A 15627-nucleotide genomic window follows, 5' to 3' on the forward strand; every position below is an offset into this window, starting at 1 on the left:
TGTCCCTTCAAATCATGCATATCTAAACAGATGTATGATATGTTTAGATATGTATGATTTATGTATCTAAACATATAGTATGGTATGTGCTGCCATTGGAAAAATAGGGCTCATCTTAATTACTTGGTACATAATTTCCATGACTCTTTATGTGACATGAAATACAAACAGAATCAATTAGTAGCACTGGGCCAATTATGCAGTTGCAGCAATATTTATACAAGCAACCATTCAGTTGGTCTATTGTCCATTTCATTGCATGCTATGCTTGAATGTTCAGCAAAAACAACCACCATCTGATCCTTCCTCCAAATTTTGGGTGGGGTCCCTCTCGCTGCAGGATTGGAGTTGGAGGGGGTTGGTATGGATGGGGGGTTGGGAGCAGTCATGTGGCAGCTTAAACGAGGCTGAGCAGGGGTTGGGAGCTGGGCTGCCAGTAAAAATGTGCATGGGAATGTTGCCCAAAGTTGAGTGAAATCACACGTTCGCAGGTTACCAGCTGTACAATAAAGGAGCGGGGTCGGTGTGAAAACATAACATCCTGCACGGAGCAGACCAACGCGGCACGCAAAAGCAACAGCATCTGCTTTCATCCAGAAATTGTCCCCTGGGAAAAAATCTGACTCACACAATGGATCAAATAGTCCCACTCTTCTTGCTGGCTGTTATGCACTCGGTAACCCCTTATTTTCCCTTTTTTTTTTTGCAGATAAGGCTCTATTTCACTGTACTTTTTTTTCCTTCCTGTGTTGAGTGATGCCATGGGTGGGCGTGCCATGACCCTGCAATGGGGGTCACCAGCCACGGCGGCTGTTTATTCCACTGTCACAGTGCATCCATCAGACACCATGTTCAGCAACGGATGCCCTCGGGGGCCAAACTGAAAATGGCTCTATGCTAATAGTAATGCATGGATGTCAAGCCGGTACCGAGTCAGGATGCGTTTGAAGGCATTTGAGCACTGCTATGCTATGTCATGTGATGTTATGTTATTTCGTGTTATGTTAAATTGTGGTGTCAGATTATTTCATGAAGTAAAAATGTAAACAATGTAAAAAAAAACTCTTACAAAAATCTGCATTTAAACTCAACTCATCCATGGTGATACAACAGTAATATAGTGTTTTTGTTGAGATCATTCATAATTATGTTAATTAAAGGCTAGATTTGGGTAATATCACTGCATCATATGTTAAAAGATAATAGGTTATGTATGTAAAATCATGATCTGAAAAGGTACTAGTCACTTTGCTGTTAAAACTCAAGTAATCTATCTAAAAAAAAACACAATTTCATGCTATACAATGGGACACTGACATGCACGTGTGACTGTGAAATTTATGAATCTGTGTTGCCTTGACAGTAGGCTACACAGCTCATCATCACACCGACCCCAGCAGTAATTGGGTGGGCACAATCACTCTACCCAGCAGCAGCTCCCAATCAGCTGAGCAGAGCGCTGAAAGCAGTCACATGTCTTATCTGGGTTTGTGTTTTTCCCCCTCCACGTGTCAAGATACGCGGAGCAGAAGGCGGGACCAAAACAAACCGTCTGATTGGTCCACCGCTTGTCACCAGCTTGTGGTCGCGAGAAGGACTGCTCTCTTAAAGGGCCAGACACACTATATATATATATATATTTTTTTTTTTCACCTCTGAAAAACAACAGCATAAGCTCAACATGTCATGCAGAATCCAATTAAATATGCAAGGGATTTTATTTTAAATCTACAATTATTCAGCATACCACACCCAAAAACGGAGAATGGTGGCTTCGTTTGGCAAAATATCATCCCAACTCATTTGCAGAGGTGGGGTCATAGCTGAGTAAATGTACTACATTAAGCACAAATTTGAGGTACTTGAGTACCTCCATTTGATACTGATTTACATTTATTGGACAGCTAAAGTTAGTCTACTGCAAATTAATATTTTGCAAAGAAAACATAAGATGTGCTTATAAGAGATATATATAAATACCCCACACAAGGCAAAAAAAAACACAAAAAAAAGGTAAAATGCCACTTTCACACCATCAGTAAAAACAAATAAACCATCATTGAGCAGCCTAAGATTAAGTAATATTTCAATGCAATGCATTTTTTACAGTGTGGTAGGCATTTACTTTAGCAAATTGATTGAATACTTCCTCCACCACTTATAACGTGCTAAGACACAAATGTAATCTATTTGGTTTGTTTGTTTATAAAGCATTAACTGCATTTAATATCCTTCCAGCGTTGTTGTATTTGCATAACACCGTGTAGCCGACTAGTGTTCCTTTCACATTATTAAGAAGGGGCGGTTCCCAGCCATCGGGGCGGACCGCTTTTACACTGGGAGGGAAAAAAACAACCCTCCTCGCTACAGTCAGCAATCATGTACTGAGTGGCTGTAATGCAAAGAGAGGATACGAGTCGCAGCGACACAGTCCGTGGGAAACGAGGTAACGGCGAGTCGTCAAGATACCACCGATCACAACGGAAAGCGCGCGTGCTGGCGGTGAGTGTAAACAAACGGGTCGTTTATTTCGAATTCAAACGGGGCGCGAGCGTTGGGGTTGTCGCGTGCTCCGTTGTCCGTTTGTCAACAAATGTGCGGGCATGCCCGGGCAGGCAGAGACGTGGGGGTTGTTTGGCGGGTTTACCGTTAGCGTTCAGGGGCAGTATGGAAGAGAGAGTAGTTTTGCACAGACGTGTTTCCGTCTGTTCCCCTCCACCGTCCTCTTCACGTCGGCGATGTTTTCTACTCTTCTTTCAACGGCGACGAAGCGAATAAATGATGAAGTTGACCGGCTCTACCCGTCAGCCCTCGCGCTTGGATACTCTACGTTCCGGGTTGCCCGGTGTTTGACAGCCAGCCGTTGGTCTGTAGTTGTTTTTTTTTATTATGTCATTACAAATAATTAGCGTGGTGAAAAACCGCCCGGTGAAAATGACTTGTCCTGTTTGCGTGACTCAAATCAGCGTCGAGCGAGTGAACCTATCGGCTGTTATCTCAGACTTGTTTGTGTTTTTTGAGGGGGGGTTATCAGGCGAAGTGGAAGACAAAAAAAAGTACCAACGGATAAAAAATGGCAGAATATGCTAGTAACACTGTTGTAAAGTGTAAATAAGTAGCGGATACCTGTGTGTTTTACGCGAGAGAGTGAGAGAAAAAAAAGTTTTAATCCACATTTTCGTCTGAGCGGTGAGCACCATGTGTCAGCATTCCCGTCTCCACGGCTGTCATGTGTGCGGAGATGATGATGAGCGGTTGGCGTGGTTCTCGTTGGACGAGCCGCCCCGGGCATCGCGCTCCTAAACGCGGATAAAGAGGCAGCGAGTTCCCGGTGGTGGTTGTGGTTGTGGTGGTGGTCTCTCCGGAGCTCACTTATGAATAATTTGTAACACGTCGATGAAAAGATGTGCATAGATAACACGCGTGGTGGCAACAACAACAAAATGTAATTCACACATATATCTTACAGTGATAGGTGAAGTGTCACAGGAGGATACATAGCAGCACAGCTCACCTTGAGGTCGCTCTCCCCCTCCCCCTCCTCCTCCACCCAGAGCGGTGCGTGGAGGAGAGCCCGGTGCACAGATGGTGCAGCAGAGGGAGCCATTTTTCTGCTGCAGCTTTGAGCCTCTGACCAGCACTGTGGTGCCTGCCAGGCCTCCCTGCTGCCCCGGGCACTTGTGTGTGTATCAGTGTGTGCATGTGTGTGATGTCTTTCTGCGTGTCTCCCTGTCTATGTTTGTTTGTTTGTTTGTTATGTTTCTGTGTGTGTGTCTGACACTATGGTGATCTCGCCAGCCCTCTGATGGCTGCCAGTTGAAATTCAAGACAGGGCTCACATTGCCAGTGACACTAAAGTGCACGATTGATGTCTGTACAGTGGCGGAGAGGCCCCTTAACTGCTTGCATTAATGTCCTGCTTAACTTGCCTGGAGGAGAAGCTAATATGTAATGCGCTAATTAGCGTGGACTGATTTCACTATTAAATGCCCCGGGAACAATGGAGGGCAGAGGGTGTGCGGGTCAATCATGTATTTTTGTTTACCAGAAAAACTGACAGTCCTGATTCAGAGACTCACATCGTACATTGTAACAATGAGCATGGATAATTAGACAGGGTTTTTCCACAGCTGTTCACAATGTTTCCTCTTTTGACTCCATATGACATGACATCATGCACCGGGACACTTTCACAAAGACATATATGACCACGGTTGCCTCTCTCGGTAAACACAATTCCAGTATATCCAGTTTCAACTTTTGCATTCGACAGTAAACCCAGCCCATGTGTCTCCACTTACACCACAAAAGGAAAAAGACAGGCACCGTTGACAAAAAAAGAAAAAAAGAAAAAAAAAAGATGAAACACTAGTTCAGATTGTGGGCACGCAGCCAAGGAGGAAGAGAGCGCGGGTGTTTGTGCTCGGCATAGTCGTAGTTGAGGATGGAGTGAAACTCGTTATCTCCCTCATGAAACGGCTGCTGCACACAGCACATGACCGTCTAGCCAGGACTTTGGTTTCACTGAGGTTTCACTCACACACCACCCGCTTGCTGTGTGTGTATTTACAGTGTGGACAGGCAGCTATCCAGTGATTGTGTGGTTGAGAGAGAGAGAGAGGGATGAGCAGGAGGTAGCCAATCTCCTGACTGCGACTGTGCTCTGTGGCACACAGTTCCAGGTTAGGGGAGTTCTGAGGGGTTGGCGAAAAGCCTCTCCGGTGGATCCTTTGGCACTCACTTACAATTTGGCAGGAAGAGTTTGGCAAAAAATCTGCTGCGAGAGGGCTGCGGATTTGGCGGAGCATTAGTAGCTGCCCACCAGTTCCCACTACACAGGATGTTTCCATACATTTGGCTACTGTTGCTGCTCATCGCTGTATTATAAGAGACGATCTGTTTAGCTACATCTTGGATGTTTACATTGGCAGATCCATCTGGGCCTCTGTTCCTATCCATCTCTGCTTGTTTGTTTTCAGTATGACCTCATGCAACATTCGCCTCTTACAGGGCATTATGATAACTAATGATTTATTTTCATTCAATGTGAAGAGATCATTTTCTGTCTGCCAGAGGGCAAAGTTTGGACTGATAACAACATGACTTTTGGCACTTTTTGTTTGGTCATGACACAAATCACACCCAAATGACAGCTCGAGATCATAAAAACATGGGTATGAGTTGGTAGAGGATATCTTTATTTTGTATTTACACGACCCAAATACTTTTAAACACGGATACTTGTCGCGTCATTCTAAAGTTATGACCTCTTCCATCCTTCCTCCAGGGAGTTTACCGCTGAGGCGTCGGATGGATGATGAGGAGGAGGACATGTCACGGCCTATCTCGCAGCTCTGGGGAACGCCCTTTCGGGACGTCAAATACGAAGACCGCGCCACACAGATCGCGGCTGGACAGGCCCTCGCCGCTGTCACTGCTGCCGTGCCGACGCAGAGCCTCAACAACAACAGCATCGGCGTCAACACGCTGCCCTGCACCTTGCACCGGCAGCCTCGCATACCCTTTCACGGTGAGGAGGGGTGAGATCACGTGCTCACGCTGAATGTGATGGAGGCTTAGTGGACAGCATTGAGTGTTGTAGTGCAACCTTACGGTATTAGTCACTCCTTTTATCCGACAGATTACTCATTGGGACCTGTCCTCTTAGACTCAAGTGATTAAAACGGGCAATCCGAGAGCAGGAGGCGGGTGTTTTCTAGTTTTTTTGGAGCTATTCTACAAACTGTAATCAATTTTAAATTACTACTGCAAAACAGACAAGCTTAGAAATTATTTTTCCTTGTATCTGGGAGATTCCCATGTCCTATTATAAGCATGCTGAGAACATGCCATTCTAAGAAATGGTTTGTTTACTGTGCAATTTGACATAGATATACTATTATCTTAAATCTGATCAGTGATCACATTGCAGCCAGTTTCTTTTTTTGGGGATTTTAAACAGACAATGCTAACTTCATACATGCCTAAAGGTAGCTACATACCCATGCTAATATGTCCATCACTTTTAATCCAATATTGTTTTCCCATCTCTAATCAAATCAGTGTGACATCACCCTAATTGAATTGAACGAATATTGAAGTAGAATGTTGTTTTTTTGTTGACTCAGTGTCAGTTTGTGAGAGGTACATATTGTTCCGGGTTTTTAAGTCATCAATACATAACACCACTGTTATTACCTCATCATTCATTGTAATCTACCCACTAATGGATGTCATGCGCTTGGCCCCGGTAACAGTTCTCCTCCCAAACAAAGCCAAGGGCGCTCAGTTTCTTAGAGGTATTATGGTCCTCTGTGGCATTCTGCACACATGATGACATTAAAAAAAAAAAGTGTTTTCCCTCCAAGTGCCATGACGGCAGAGGCGCAAACGATTAAACGAGTAAACTCAGTGACACAACAGAAAGCCCGGAGTTCACTGAGGCCGTTGTTTATTTGATATGTTTGAATTTTTCCATTCATCACCATTCTCTTGTTTGCGTACTCTTCAGTTGTACTTCGAGTGCCTACCTTGTAATTTGTTCTTCAGAGAAGATCTAATAAAACCTGTTTCAGGGAGCAATATAGCAGAAGCGTAAAGTAGATGTTGTTTATTTGACTTAGCTGGTCAGACACAGCTGTTTTTAAGGCCATTTATAGAAATCAAGATACTTGGGCTTGTGTTACGACTGTATGCAGAGTGTTATCTGTGGTTTTTCATCGAAAAAAACGTCTTGTCTAGTCTAAAAGGAAAACATAAGCGGTTTTACTGAAGTGATATCAGTAATGTCTCGAAGCCTTACATTCATCTTTGCTCTGACACTGACAACAGCCTCTTGGTGTTTTAGAGATCCAACAACAACAACACAAGTTCAAAGAACCTTGATGTTTTCCCTTTTAGGCAACGCTGGATTACGCTCACATTTCCCCGCTCAGTTTGAGCCCATGGAGGACCGGGGGGGGAGGCAGATTGAAGAGCAGGAGGAGGAGGGCGGAAGAGGGGAGGAAGATGACAGGATGGCAGAGAGGCCCGAGGAGCAGGCAGGGCTGAGCGTCGAGGCGCAAATTGGTCGCAAACTTCGGGAGATCGGAGACAAGTTCCACCAGGATCGCATTGAACTGGTAAGCCCTCACTCCCAAGCAGTGCAGCGGATCCTGAAATGACATCCCACTTCAGACAACCGGCTGCACAGCCTGTATGCACATTTAAGCTTAAGGTGTCAACGTGTAAACAAAATGAAAACAGGTGGACCAACATTACCTCAAAGATGAAATGGATAGAACACCAATGCTCTATTTGCCCGTTGAACACCTGCTCACGTCCGTCACCAAGTCAGCAGCAGCTCGGGACGCCGGGTCTAAAGGGCTGCTGGGACTTAAACTGTATCTCGTTGACTCGAGGCTAAAAGTTTGTGTTTGCATGTCACATTTGTGCGCGTCAGCATTTACTTGATTAGAGACACGAGTCGAAGCTACCTTGCGCCAATTTGTGAGTCAGTGTTGGGAAGAAAGGGGCAGAACATTTTGCCAGCTGGATTGGCCACAACCCACACTGGATAAAAATAACCTCTGCAGTGATTCAACCACTTTCTCAGCCACATTGAAGACGACAAAAAAAAAATCACTTCATACATGATTTTAAAACTATAAAACAAATATGTGTATTCAGTCAGTGTCACTGGCTGCTAGGAATACACAACACACACTCACTTTCTCCTTGTCAATATTTCAAAATCAACTCTTAGTTTGGCCCTTTGGTCAAGGTCATGTTTGTTTATTAAACTACTAAAATGGTAAAGCAGCCTGATACCATGTCATAACAGTCAATGGGAGTGTTAAAGATATAGTTGTGATCTACTTGGATAGAATAAAATAAAACATGTTTAGCTCAAATGCTTTTTAAACGACACCCTCCCACTTTTGACCTCATGCCTACGTCCCTGCCCCTTTAAATTGAAAGATAACCATTTGTTTGTTACTTGTGTCCTTAACTTGAAAGTAGACTTCTTTATACTGAACAAACCTGATGAGGCATGAACTAATTTGGGACTCGCGGAGGCTTTCGAGATGATGAAGGAAACTGAGCGTGGAGGTTTGCAAAGCTCCCGAGGGAGTCGTTCAGCACACACAGAGTTGTGTCGTTTGCGATATGTAGTTAATTGTGCGTAGCAAGAAAATAAATTCCACGTGGCAACACGGCATCACAGTCTTACAGACGACAACATGGGCCGCCTCCAGACTGCTCTCACGCGTTCTCCTTTTGCAAGACTTGGTATCACTGTGTGTTTGATAACAGGTCCGGGGGGGGTTACTTGTATCGGGGTTTGTAAAGCAGCCACTGGTCGAAGTCACATGACTATGGACTTAGTTAATAAGTGCTGGGAGGGCTATTGCATGTCTTATCTGCTGCTGGGACTGTTTGGCCGTGGGGTCTGTGTCGACAGCAAGGTGTGGTCGATAAGTTTTCAAAAGCACTTAACTGTGTGGTTAATAAGGAGAGAAGAAAGAGACAGAAATAGGGAGTGAGAAAAAGTGTGGAAAGAAAGTGATATATGGAGAGAGATTTTGAGTGTACAGAGAACGAGCAGGTGAGATTGATGTGACTGTCGCGAACAGGAGTGAGAAGCGTGTCTGTGTCTGGGTAGACTTGGCCGCCTGTTTATATGGCGTCTAAAAATAGAGCCTGACTCACGGCTACCCACAATACCTCAGTTGTCCCGCTGACTGCCTCAGTCTTTGTGTGTGTGTGTGTGTTTTGGTTTGCGTGTGTAACTGTGACAGAGAGATAAGAGAGAAAACTTTCTTTTTTTCTCTGCTGTCTGCACTCGAGTTGGTTTTCATCCTGCAGGATCTGATGCTGCTGTTTTAGCACTTTTTTTTTCTTCCAAAGGGCGAATAATCGCAAATGATCCTTTTATGATATCCAATCGCTTCACTTTTGTGTCTGTAGCTATTGTTGGACTTTTTCACTCGGTGGATTGTAGTCACGGCTTGAGTCTTCAACATTAGTTTTGACTACTTTCATGGCCAATGAAATGCCGATACTGTCAGGAAGAATTCCAGGGGGAAACGACGATTAATCAATTCTAACATTGAGTGAGGGAGCAAACATCCGCGATTTCAGTGTTGTTTGGGTGCATTAACCTAAAAAAGGAAACTAAACGCACTACCATTCTCCACTACCCACGCAGATGACAGCAGAAAGAGGAGCCTCACATGGAACAAACCAGGGTACTGTTTAAATAAGCTCAGCAGTGTAGAATTAAGGCAATTAAGGACAATTAGGGTTACGTTTAGCGGTGCTGGTTCAATTCAGTTCAGTCTGCCAGTTTTGCATCAAATAGCCTGTGGCGGACTCTGATTGCTAGGCTGGTAGGAACCTTGGTGGAGAGAGAGAGAGAGATGGTAGCAAGAATGCTTATGCAACAGGCCGCAATATCTGCGCGCGGCTGTTCGGAAAAGCCAGTGGGAGCTGTGCAGGATCAGAGATGAGGAGGGGGTGAGAGAGGAGATTGCAGGCTGCGGCAGGAACCTCTTCATCTGTCTGTAGTCCACGCGGGGCCGCGCATACCCGATAGAAAATGACAGAGCTGGGAGAAGGCAGCGCCATAGGAGGGAGCAGTTTCATTTTCCTTTGGCTTTGTTTTGATAATTATTCGTCTGACTCCTCCATTACAAGAGAGCCGTGATGAAATAGGCGGCGCGTTCTCTGAAAGCGCTTCACTTTGAGCTTTCTTGTTTAGAAGTCAACAGGGTGACATTTAACAAGAGGGGCTGTCTCAAACCCGGGGGGGGGGGGGGGGGAGGATAGAGGGATCGTAGTGATGATAAGTGGCAGCTCCTGGGGGTTGTTTCACAGTCGTTAGTCTGGTCATCCTCTCCTAAAACGACTAAATCCAGTATGACAATGAACTTCCTGTCCAGGAATGAGGGTCCCTAAGAAATCAAGAGAGGCACCGCGCCTGATCCCCCATGCTCTGCAGGATGTGCGTGTGACAGACGTGTTTGCTAGACACAAGCTAGTGTTGTGGAAACATACGGTCGGAGCTCACGGGGGTTTACAGCAGTTCACGGGAGTTTTACCTCAGAGAGCGTGTTGTGATGAAATCTGAGAGGGTGAAGTATTATTCTTGGAAGTCTGATGAGCATAGTGGTTGTGATTTTCACCTAATGTGTGTCTGTTTTTCTTTGTGTCTCCTTGCAGTTCATTAGGCATCAGAGACAAAACCTGCCTGCCTGGATGCGCCTTACGATCGCCGTGTTCGGCTTTCTGTTTCCGAGAGAGGCTCTCCTCCCCCGCCTGAGAGGAGAGCAGAGATGAAGGGGCTTCCTGTCGGCCCTCGCCTCAGCCCTTGTTTTGACCCCACAGGGACAAGGGACCAGACTTTTAAGCGATGGCACTGTAAGAAGGAACACGGGTTTGGATTTTGTTTTCTTGAACACGAAGATGAGATGAAGAGAAAACACTGGTCACCGCTGGACGGAGACTGATTACTTTTTTCTTTTCTTTTTTTCTTTTTGTCCTTTTTTTATTTCTTTTTTCCCCTCGCCTCTCCAAGAAGAAGCCATTGCGTTTTGAAGAGATATTTTCGAAATATTTGTAAGATTACCTATTTTGTACAGTAGACTGCTCTTTTTATTTGGTATTTCAAGTCTTGAAGGACCTCCATCAGTCCAGGGAATGCCTTATTCTCTCCTGCCACAGTACTTTTGCATCAAGGAAATCCTAAAAAAACGAGATTAATTTTAAGATTAGGTCACTTTTTTGGCAACAAACTGTGGACGCGGACATTTCTGTGCTGAAGTTACTGACTTAAATCCTTGAGGACTCGAGGCACATTTCTAATTTATTCTCAGAAATACAATAAGCCCTGTACTTATCCTTTACTGTTCCACACTGGCCAATTTGAAAATGGTTGTCATGACGTTTTTACCAGCTTCCACTGTAGACGTAGACATTCTATCAACCTGTCTCCTCCATCAGCCTCCCCATCTCCAGAACCACTCATGATGTTGTAAGAAGTGGCCCAAAGACCCACCTTCTACCTTCAGATCCTGATTTAACGGATGAACACACGTATACTTGAATGTAGGCGTACTGAAGATATTTTAACCCAGTGACTTCAATGCCTGACATAATCGTGGTTACTCTTTGAATTTGTACTCATGTGTATGTAGGAGTGCGTGCTTACTGTTTCCAAAATTTTGAAAACCAAATAAGCACAAACAAATCTCCTTTGTGGGAACACGATCAGGGAACTGGAAAAAAACAAAAACAATCACACCGCTGAAAAACATCTTTGGACATATGTCGTCATATTCTAAAGATTTTCAGCATTTCTTTCTCTGGCTGGAATGACAATCTTTTCAATCAAAGTTTGCCCTTTGCTGCACTGTGCGGGTCGCCCGTGAGAGAAATGCAATATTCAAAGCCAGTGGAAGGGGGTAAAGTCTTAGGGACCTGTTGCATTTGCAATCAAACTGACATCCATAGAAAGACGGAAACATGTCTGTGTTCTCAATGAAACACACCTCTTTACAAATATCTTTGTTACAGAAAGGGTTTTGGGTTAAAGTTCCAGAGATGCATTTTTATTTTGTTTCACTCCTGGTGTAAATGTCTCGTGCACTGATTCAATCCCGACGTGCTGATACGTGTACGTATCAACCTTTCATTCAAGTGCTTCTGTACAGTTCAAAAGACACATTTATACTAACATACAGACACATTTGGGTATAGGAGAAAGCTTATACACCCTTTCGTGGCAACTGTTCCGTTAGAATTTTGCAACCACACCGCCACTGTTTATCAATGTACGTTTTTTTATCAAAGAAAAAGTCTTTAAGGACTTTAAATAAGATGTTAAAAATTCCTAATTTGATGTATTATTTCAGTCTGTTGTAGATTGGTGATATGAACTTTTGAAGACACTGATGGGTTTTTTATTCATTTCCTCTTTTATGTTTTCTTCAGGGAGTAGTTAAGAACCACGTTCATTGCCTGATGCTTATTATGCGTTTTGCCTTTGAGTGAGGAGTTTTTTTCCAAAGCACATTCATCGTTAATTTTCTGAAGCAAAAGTTTGTTTCCTGCAAACACTGAACGCTGAGCCAATTCCCATAGTTGTGACGTCTTCAGTCAAAAGCTTCGCCCTCGTTCGCCCTCGTCGAAAAGTCACGTTTAACTACTCCCTGTCCTTATCGAGAACAAGTTTCATTTTGTTTGGTTTCTTTTTCGATAATTTATTCTAATTTATTTTGTGTATATTTGCTCAGTGCTACTGTATAGATTGCTATCTCAGTGTGTACAGTCCTCTTCTTCTCGTTGTTGGTGCGCATTCAGTTGTGTGTTTGATGCCTGTGTGGGGGGGAAGGTCGGACTGAAGCCATGTGCCTCGTGCGTCCTCACGCGAACGGGTGTGAGTCTTTGCAAATCATGTGAACAACAGACAATCAAATGTACAAAATGTGCCTTGTGAGTAACAGACCTGCCACATCGTCATCTATACGCTTGGCATATTGACCCAAAGTCACTGGTCACAGCTCTGATACAATAGAGTCGGCACAAACAGTACGGCGTGTCCGTTGTGCCTTGATACGAGAAAAAAAAAAAAAATCGGTTTCACGAGGCACGGGCTCAACCTTTGACATCTCTCAGCATGGACGGCGAGTTTCACCACTCAAAACCTTCTTAATATCAGAAACGACTGTTTGCAATCAATGTGCACTGTAAAAACAAAACAATAACAATTTTTTTTTTTACCTGTATACTGTATTTTGCGCCTCTCTTTCTACTCCTGTGCTGAACTTCCCCTCTAGAATCTCTTTAAGATCTGTGATATGCTGGATCGGCCCAGCTCGTCTGGGTGTTTTGTGCTTTATTATCTACACTCTAGTAGGGCTGTGGGTTTACATGTGAAGGAGGAATGAGCCACCATGGTGCCCAGTATTATTTGTACGTGAGACGGGTTGAACGGCGACTTGTTCGCCACCGACCGCTGTTGCAACCCTGACTAGTGAAACATTGTTATTCGTTCAACCTTCAGTGTCTTTAATATCAAATTTCTTCGATCCGTTTTTTTTTTTTTTTTTTTAAATATCCAAGAAAGAGTGCATCTTTACTGTCAAGTGCTGTGAATTGGTGTTTTTTTAATACATTTGACAATGAATTTGACACGGCGATAGTTGCTATCTTTATAAAAACATTTTGGCAAAGATTTTTTCCATAGCTTTTTGTAAGAAGACAAAGAAAGAACTACAACAACACAACTTTTTTTGCTTTTTCTATGATTGTTTTTTTTCTCCATGTTGTGGCATTTTAAATCTTGGATCTTGCCGAGTCGGCGGTGTCACTCTCAGTTCAAGGGCTTTTTTCAATATATGTAAATGGGGTAAAAATGCATGTCCGACATTCCTGAAAAAATCTGTATCTTAAAGGTTTGAATGTAATTTAACGGAGTGAAAACACACGATATCTCTTTTTAATACATGAACTGAACAGTGGAACTTATTTCAGACTCCTGTGCTGTGCGCGCGGCGAGTTTGTACTGTCTTCACATTTCTTTCTTTACGTTCAGAGTGGTCTCAAGGATTTCACATTCATGTGTCCTAATGAAGTGAGACCCAGTCCAGATGTAGCAGTTTTTGTTCAAGCATTGGCTGTGTTATCTTTGGGACTGCTCTGTGTCTACTGCACAGTTTTCAACACGGCGCAGGAAATGAAGCGATGGAGGGAACGGAGGAGGACGGGGTGATGTTTGTTCTTTTTCTAGTGCAATATGCTGTACATAAGAGCTTGGCTCTCCAAATCTTACAATTTCTCTTAATTTCTTCTATTGTTAAATGGGTACATTGCTGTTTTTTTGTTTTTTTTCATTAAAACTTTATGGACAATTGAAATGGCTTGGGCTTCATTTATTTTACTAAACACCTAAAAGCACACATACATTTTAAGTTTCAATAACAGCATGAAAACCACATTGGTAATCCTCTTTTAATTTCTTTCCAGTCCACACAAACTGTTTTAATTATAAAAATAAATGTTTTGTTGTGTTTTGTCAGACTGGCTATTATTTGGATGAAAATGATGCCTGCAACTGACACAAGGCCTTTTTGATGCTGGTTCCCATTACTGGTTTTAACTGGTCTTCGACTACCCATTCATTTTAAAGCCACAGTAATAATGGGAAAATGTGGTGATGTGTTGGCACACATGGACATCTCATCCTAGTTTAAGAGACCCTGTAGCATGTAAACAGCTTATCCAGGTTTGTCCGTGTCTGTAGGTGTGTCGTCATAACAACGTTATAGTTGGTGAAACCAGAAAAGAATGAACAATTTAATGAAGTAGACGGAGAAATTAACCCACCAGTGTGGTAAATTCAGTCCAGAAAACCAGAAACTAAAGTGACTTCATACTCCAATCTTGATTCAGAAATGACAGATTTGCTGTGAAAGAGTCAAAGACACGCCTGCAGCGACGCAGAGCATCAGAAACCCGGATGCTGTTTCTCCATTTGCCGTGTAATTGATCATATTATGAATGATCAAAACCAAGATTAGGCTTAAACTGTGAATACTAATGAGCACAAAAACATAATGAAGCAGAAACATTTTTTATCACTACTAACGAGTAGTAAAAAAGTACTCACCGTGAACCCTAAAGTAATTTGAATGGTCAAATAGCCATCCAGTAAACAAAAACCTTTAGACGGTCATGCTCTGTGAGGCTGAACATAAGCTTTGAGCTAATCGCTAGCACATTTTAGATTAGCGTGTTAGCGAGATAAGAAACACAAGCAACAGCTGAGGGCGAAGGGAGTGTCCTCGCCAAATTATTCACATTTTTTTGACCTGATGACGCGATGGTCATAGACATCACGACTTATTAAAATTCATCCCGAGGTTGGTATGAATGGTGCTAGATCTGATGGCAATCCATCAAATAGTTGTCAAAACGACAAATGCCAACATCATGATGGCCGTGAAGGAAAAGTCAGGGTTCACTCTCTGGGGAGCATGAATGTCTGTATAAAGTTTCATCCCAATCCGTCCGCCAGTTGTTGAGATATTTCAGTCCGGGCTGCAGCGGAGGGTTATGGTGGACGACCTTGCCGTGCATAGAGCCAAGCTGCTGTTGGAGCTCAAAATCAAATAGGATTGTTTTAATTCACATGAGTCACTTGTTCGTCACCTCACAAGAAAAAAGAAGTCTCAGTCGCTGGATGAAAACCTCATCTATGACTAAACACCCAGTGTGATTTAAACGCACTGGGAAAAAAACCCCACCAAAAGTTAATTTAGCGGGAATAATAGAAGCATTTCATAAGCCCTGAAGGCAGTGTTGAATCTTGGCACATCTTTTTTTTTTTTTTTTACATGCTCTTCCCTGTAGAGGAAAGGTGCAAGCTTACATAAACTGTGATTCACTTTTCTGTCACTAGGCCTCTGAAGCGATCTCCCTCAGGCAGCTGTGAGACGGAGGCTCCCAGGAAGGTTAAAGGAGAGGAGACGTTTGTGTTTCAGGTGGGGGAGTAAAGAATCACATGGCCTTAGGAAAATCAAGTTTTCAAGGCCCGACCTGAACCTCATAAAGATTAACACGTTATGGTTATGTTTATTCTGTTTT

General features: G+C 43.4%; 1 protein-coding gene across 1 annotated transcript; it reads left to right on the forward strand.

Moving 5' to 3' along the window:
* Positions 1-2378: 2378 nt before the first annotated feature.
* bmf2 (BCL2 modifying factor 2) lies at positions 2379-13898 on the forward strand. The gene is made up of 4 exons (XM_084030518.1): positions 2379-2502; positions 5288-5530; positions 6901-7121; positions 10204-13898. The coding sequence occupies exons 2-4, from the start codon at positions 5311-5313 to the stop codon at positions 10318-10320; spliced, it is 558 nt and encodes a 185-aa protein (XP_083886644.1). The 5' UTR covers positions 2379-2502; positions 5288-5310; the 3' UTR covers positions 10321-13898.
* The last annotated feature ends 1729 nt before the right edge of the window (positions 13899-15627 follow it).

This window comes from Eutrigla gurnardus, assembly GCF_963514095.1.
Source record: "Eutrigla gurnardus genome assembly, chromosome: 16".
In the NCBI taxonomy this organism is placed as follows: Eukaryota; Metazoa; Chordata; class Actinopteri; order Perciformes; family Triglidae; genus Eutrigla; species Eutrigla gurnardus.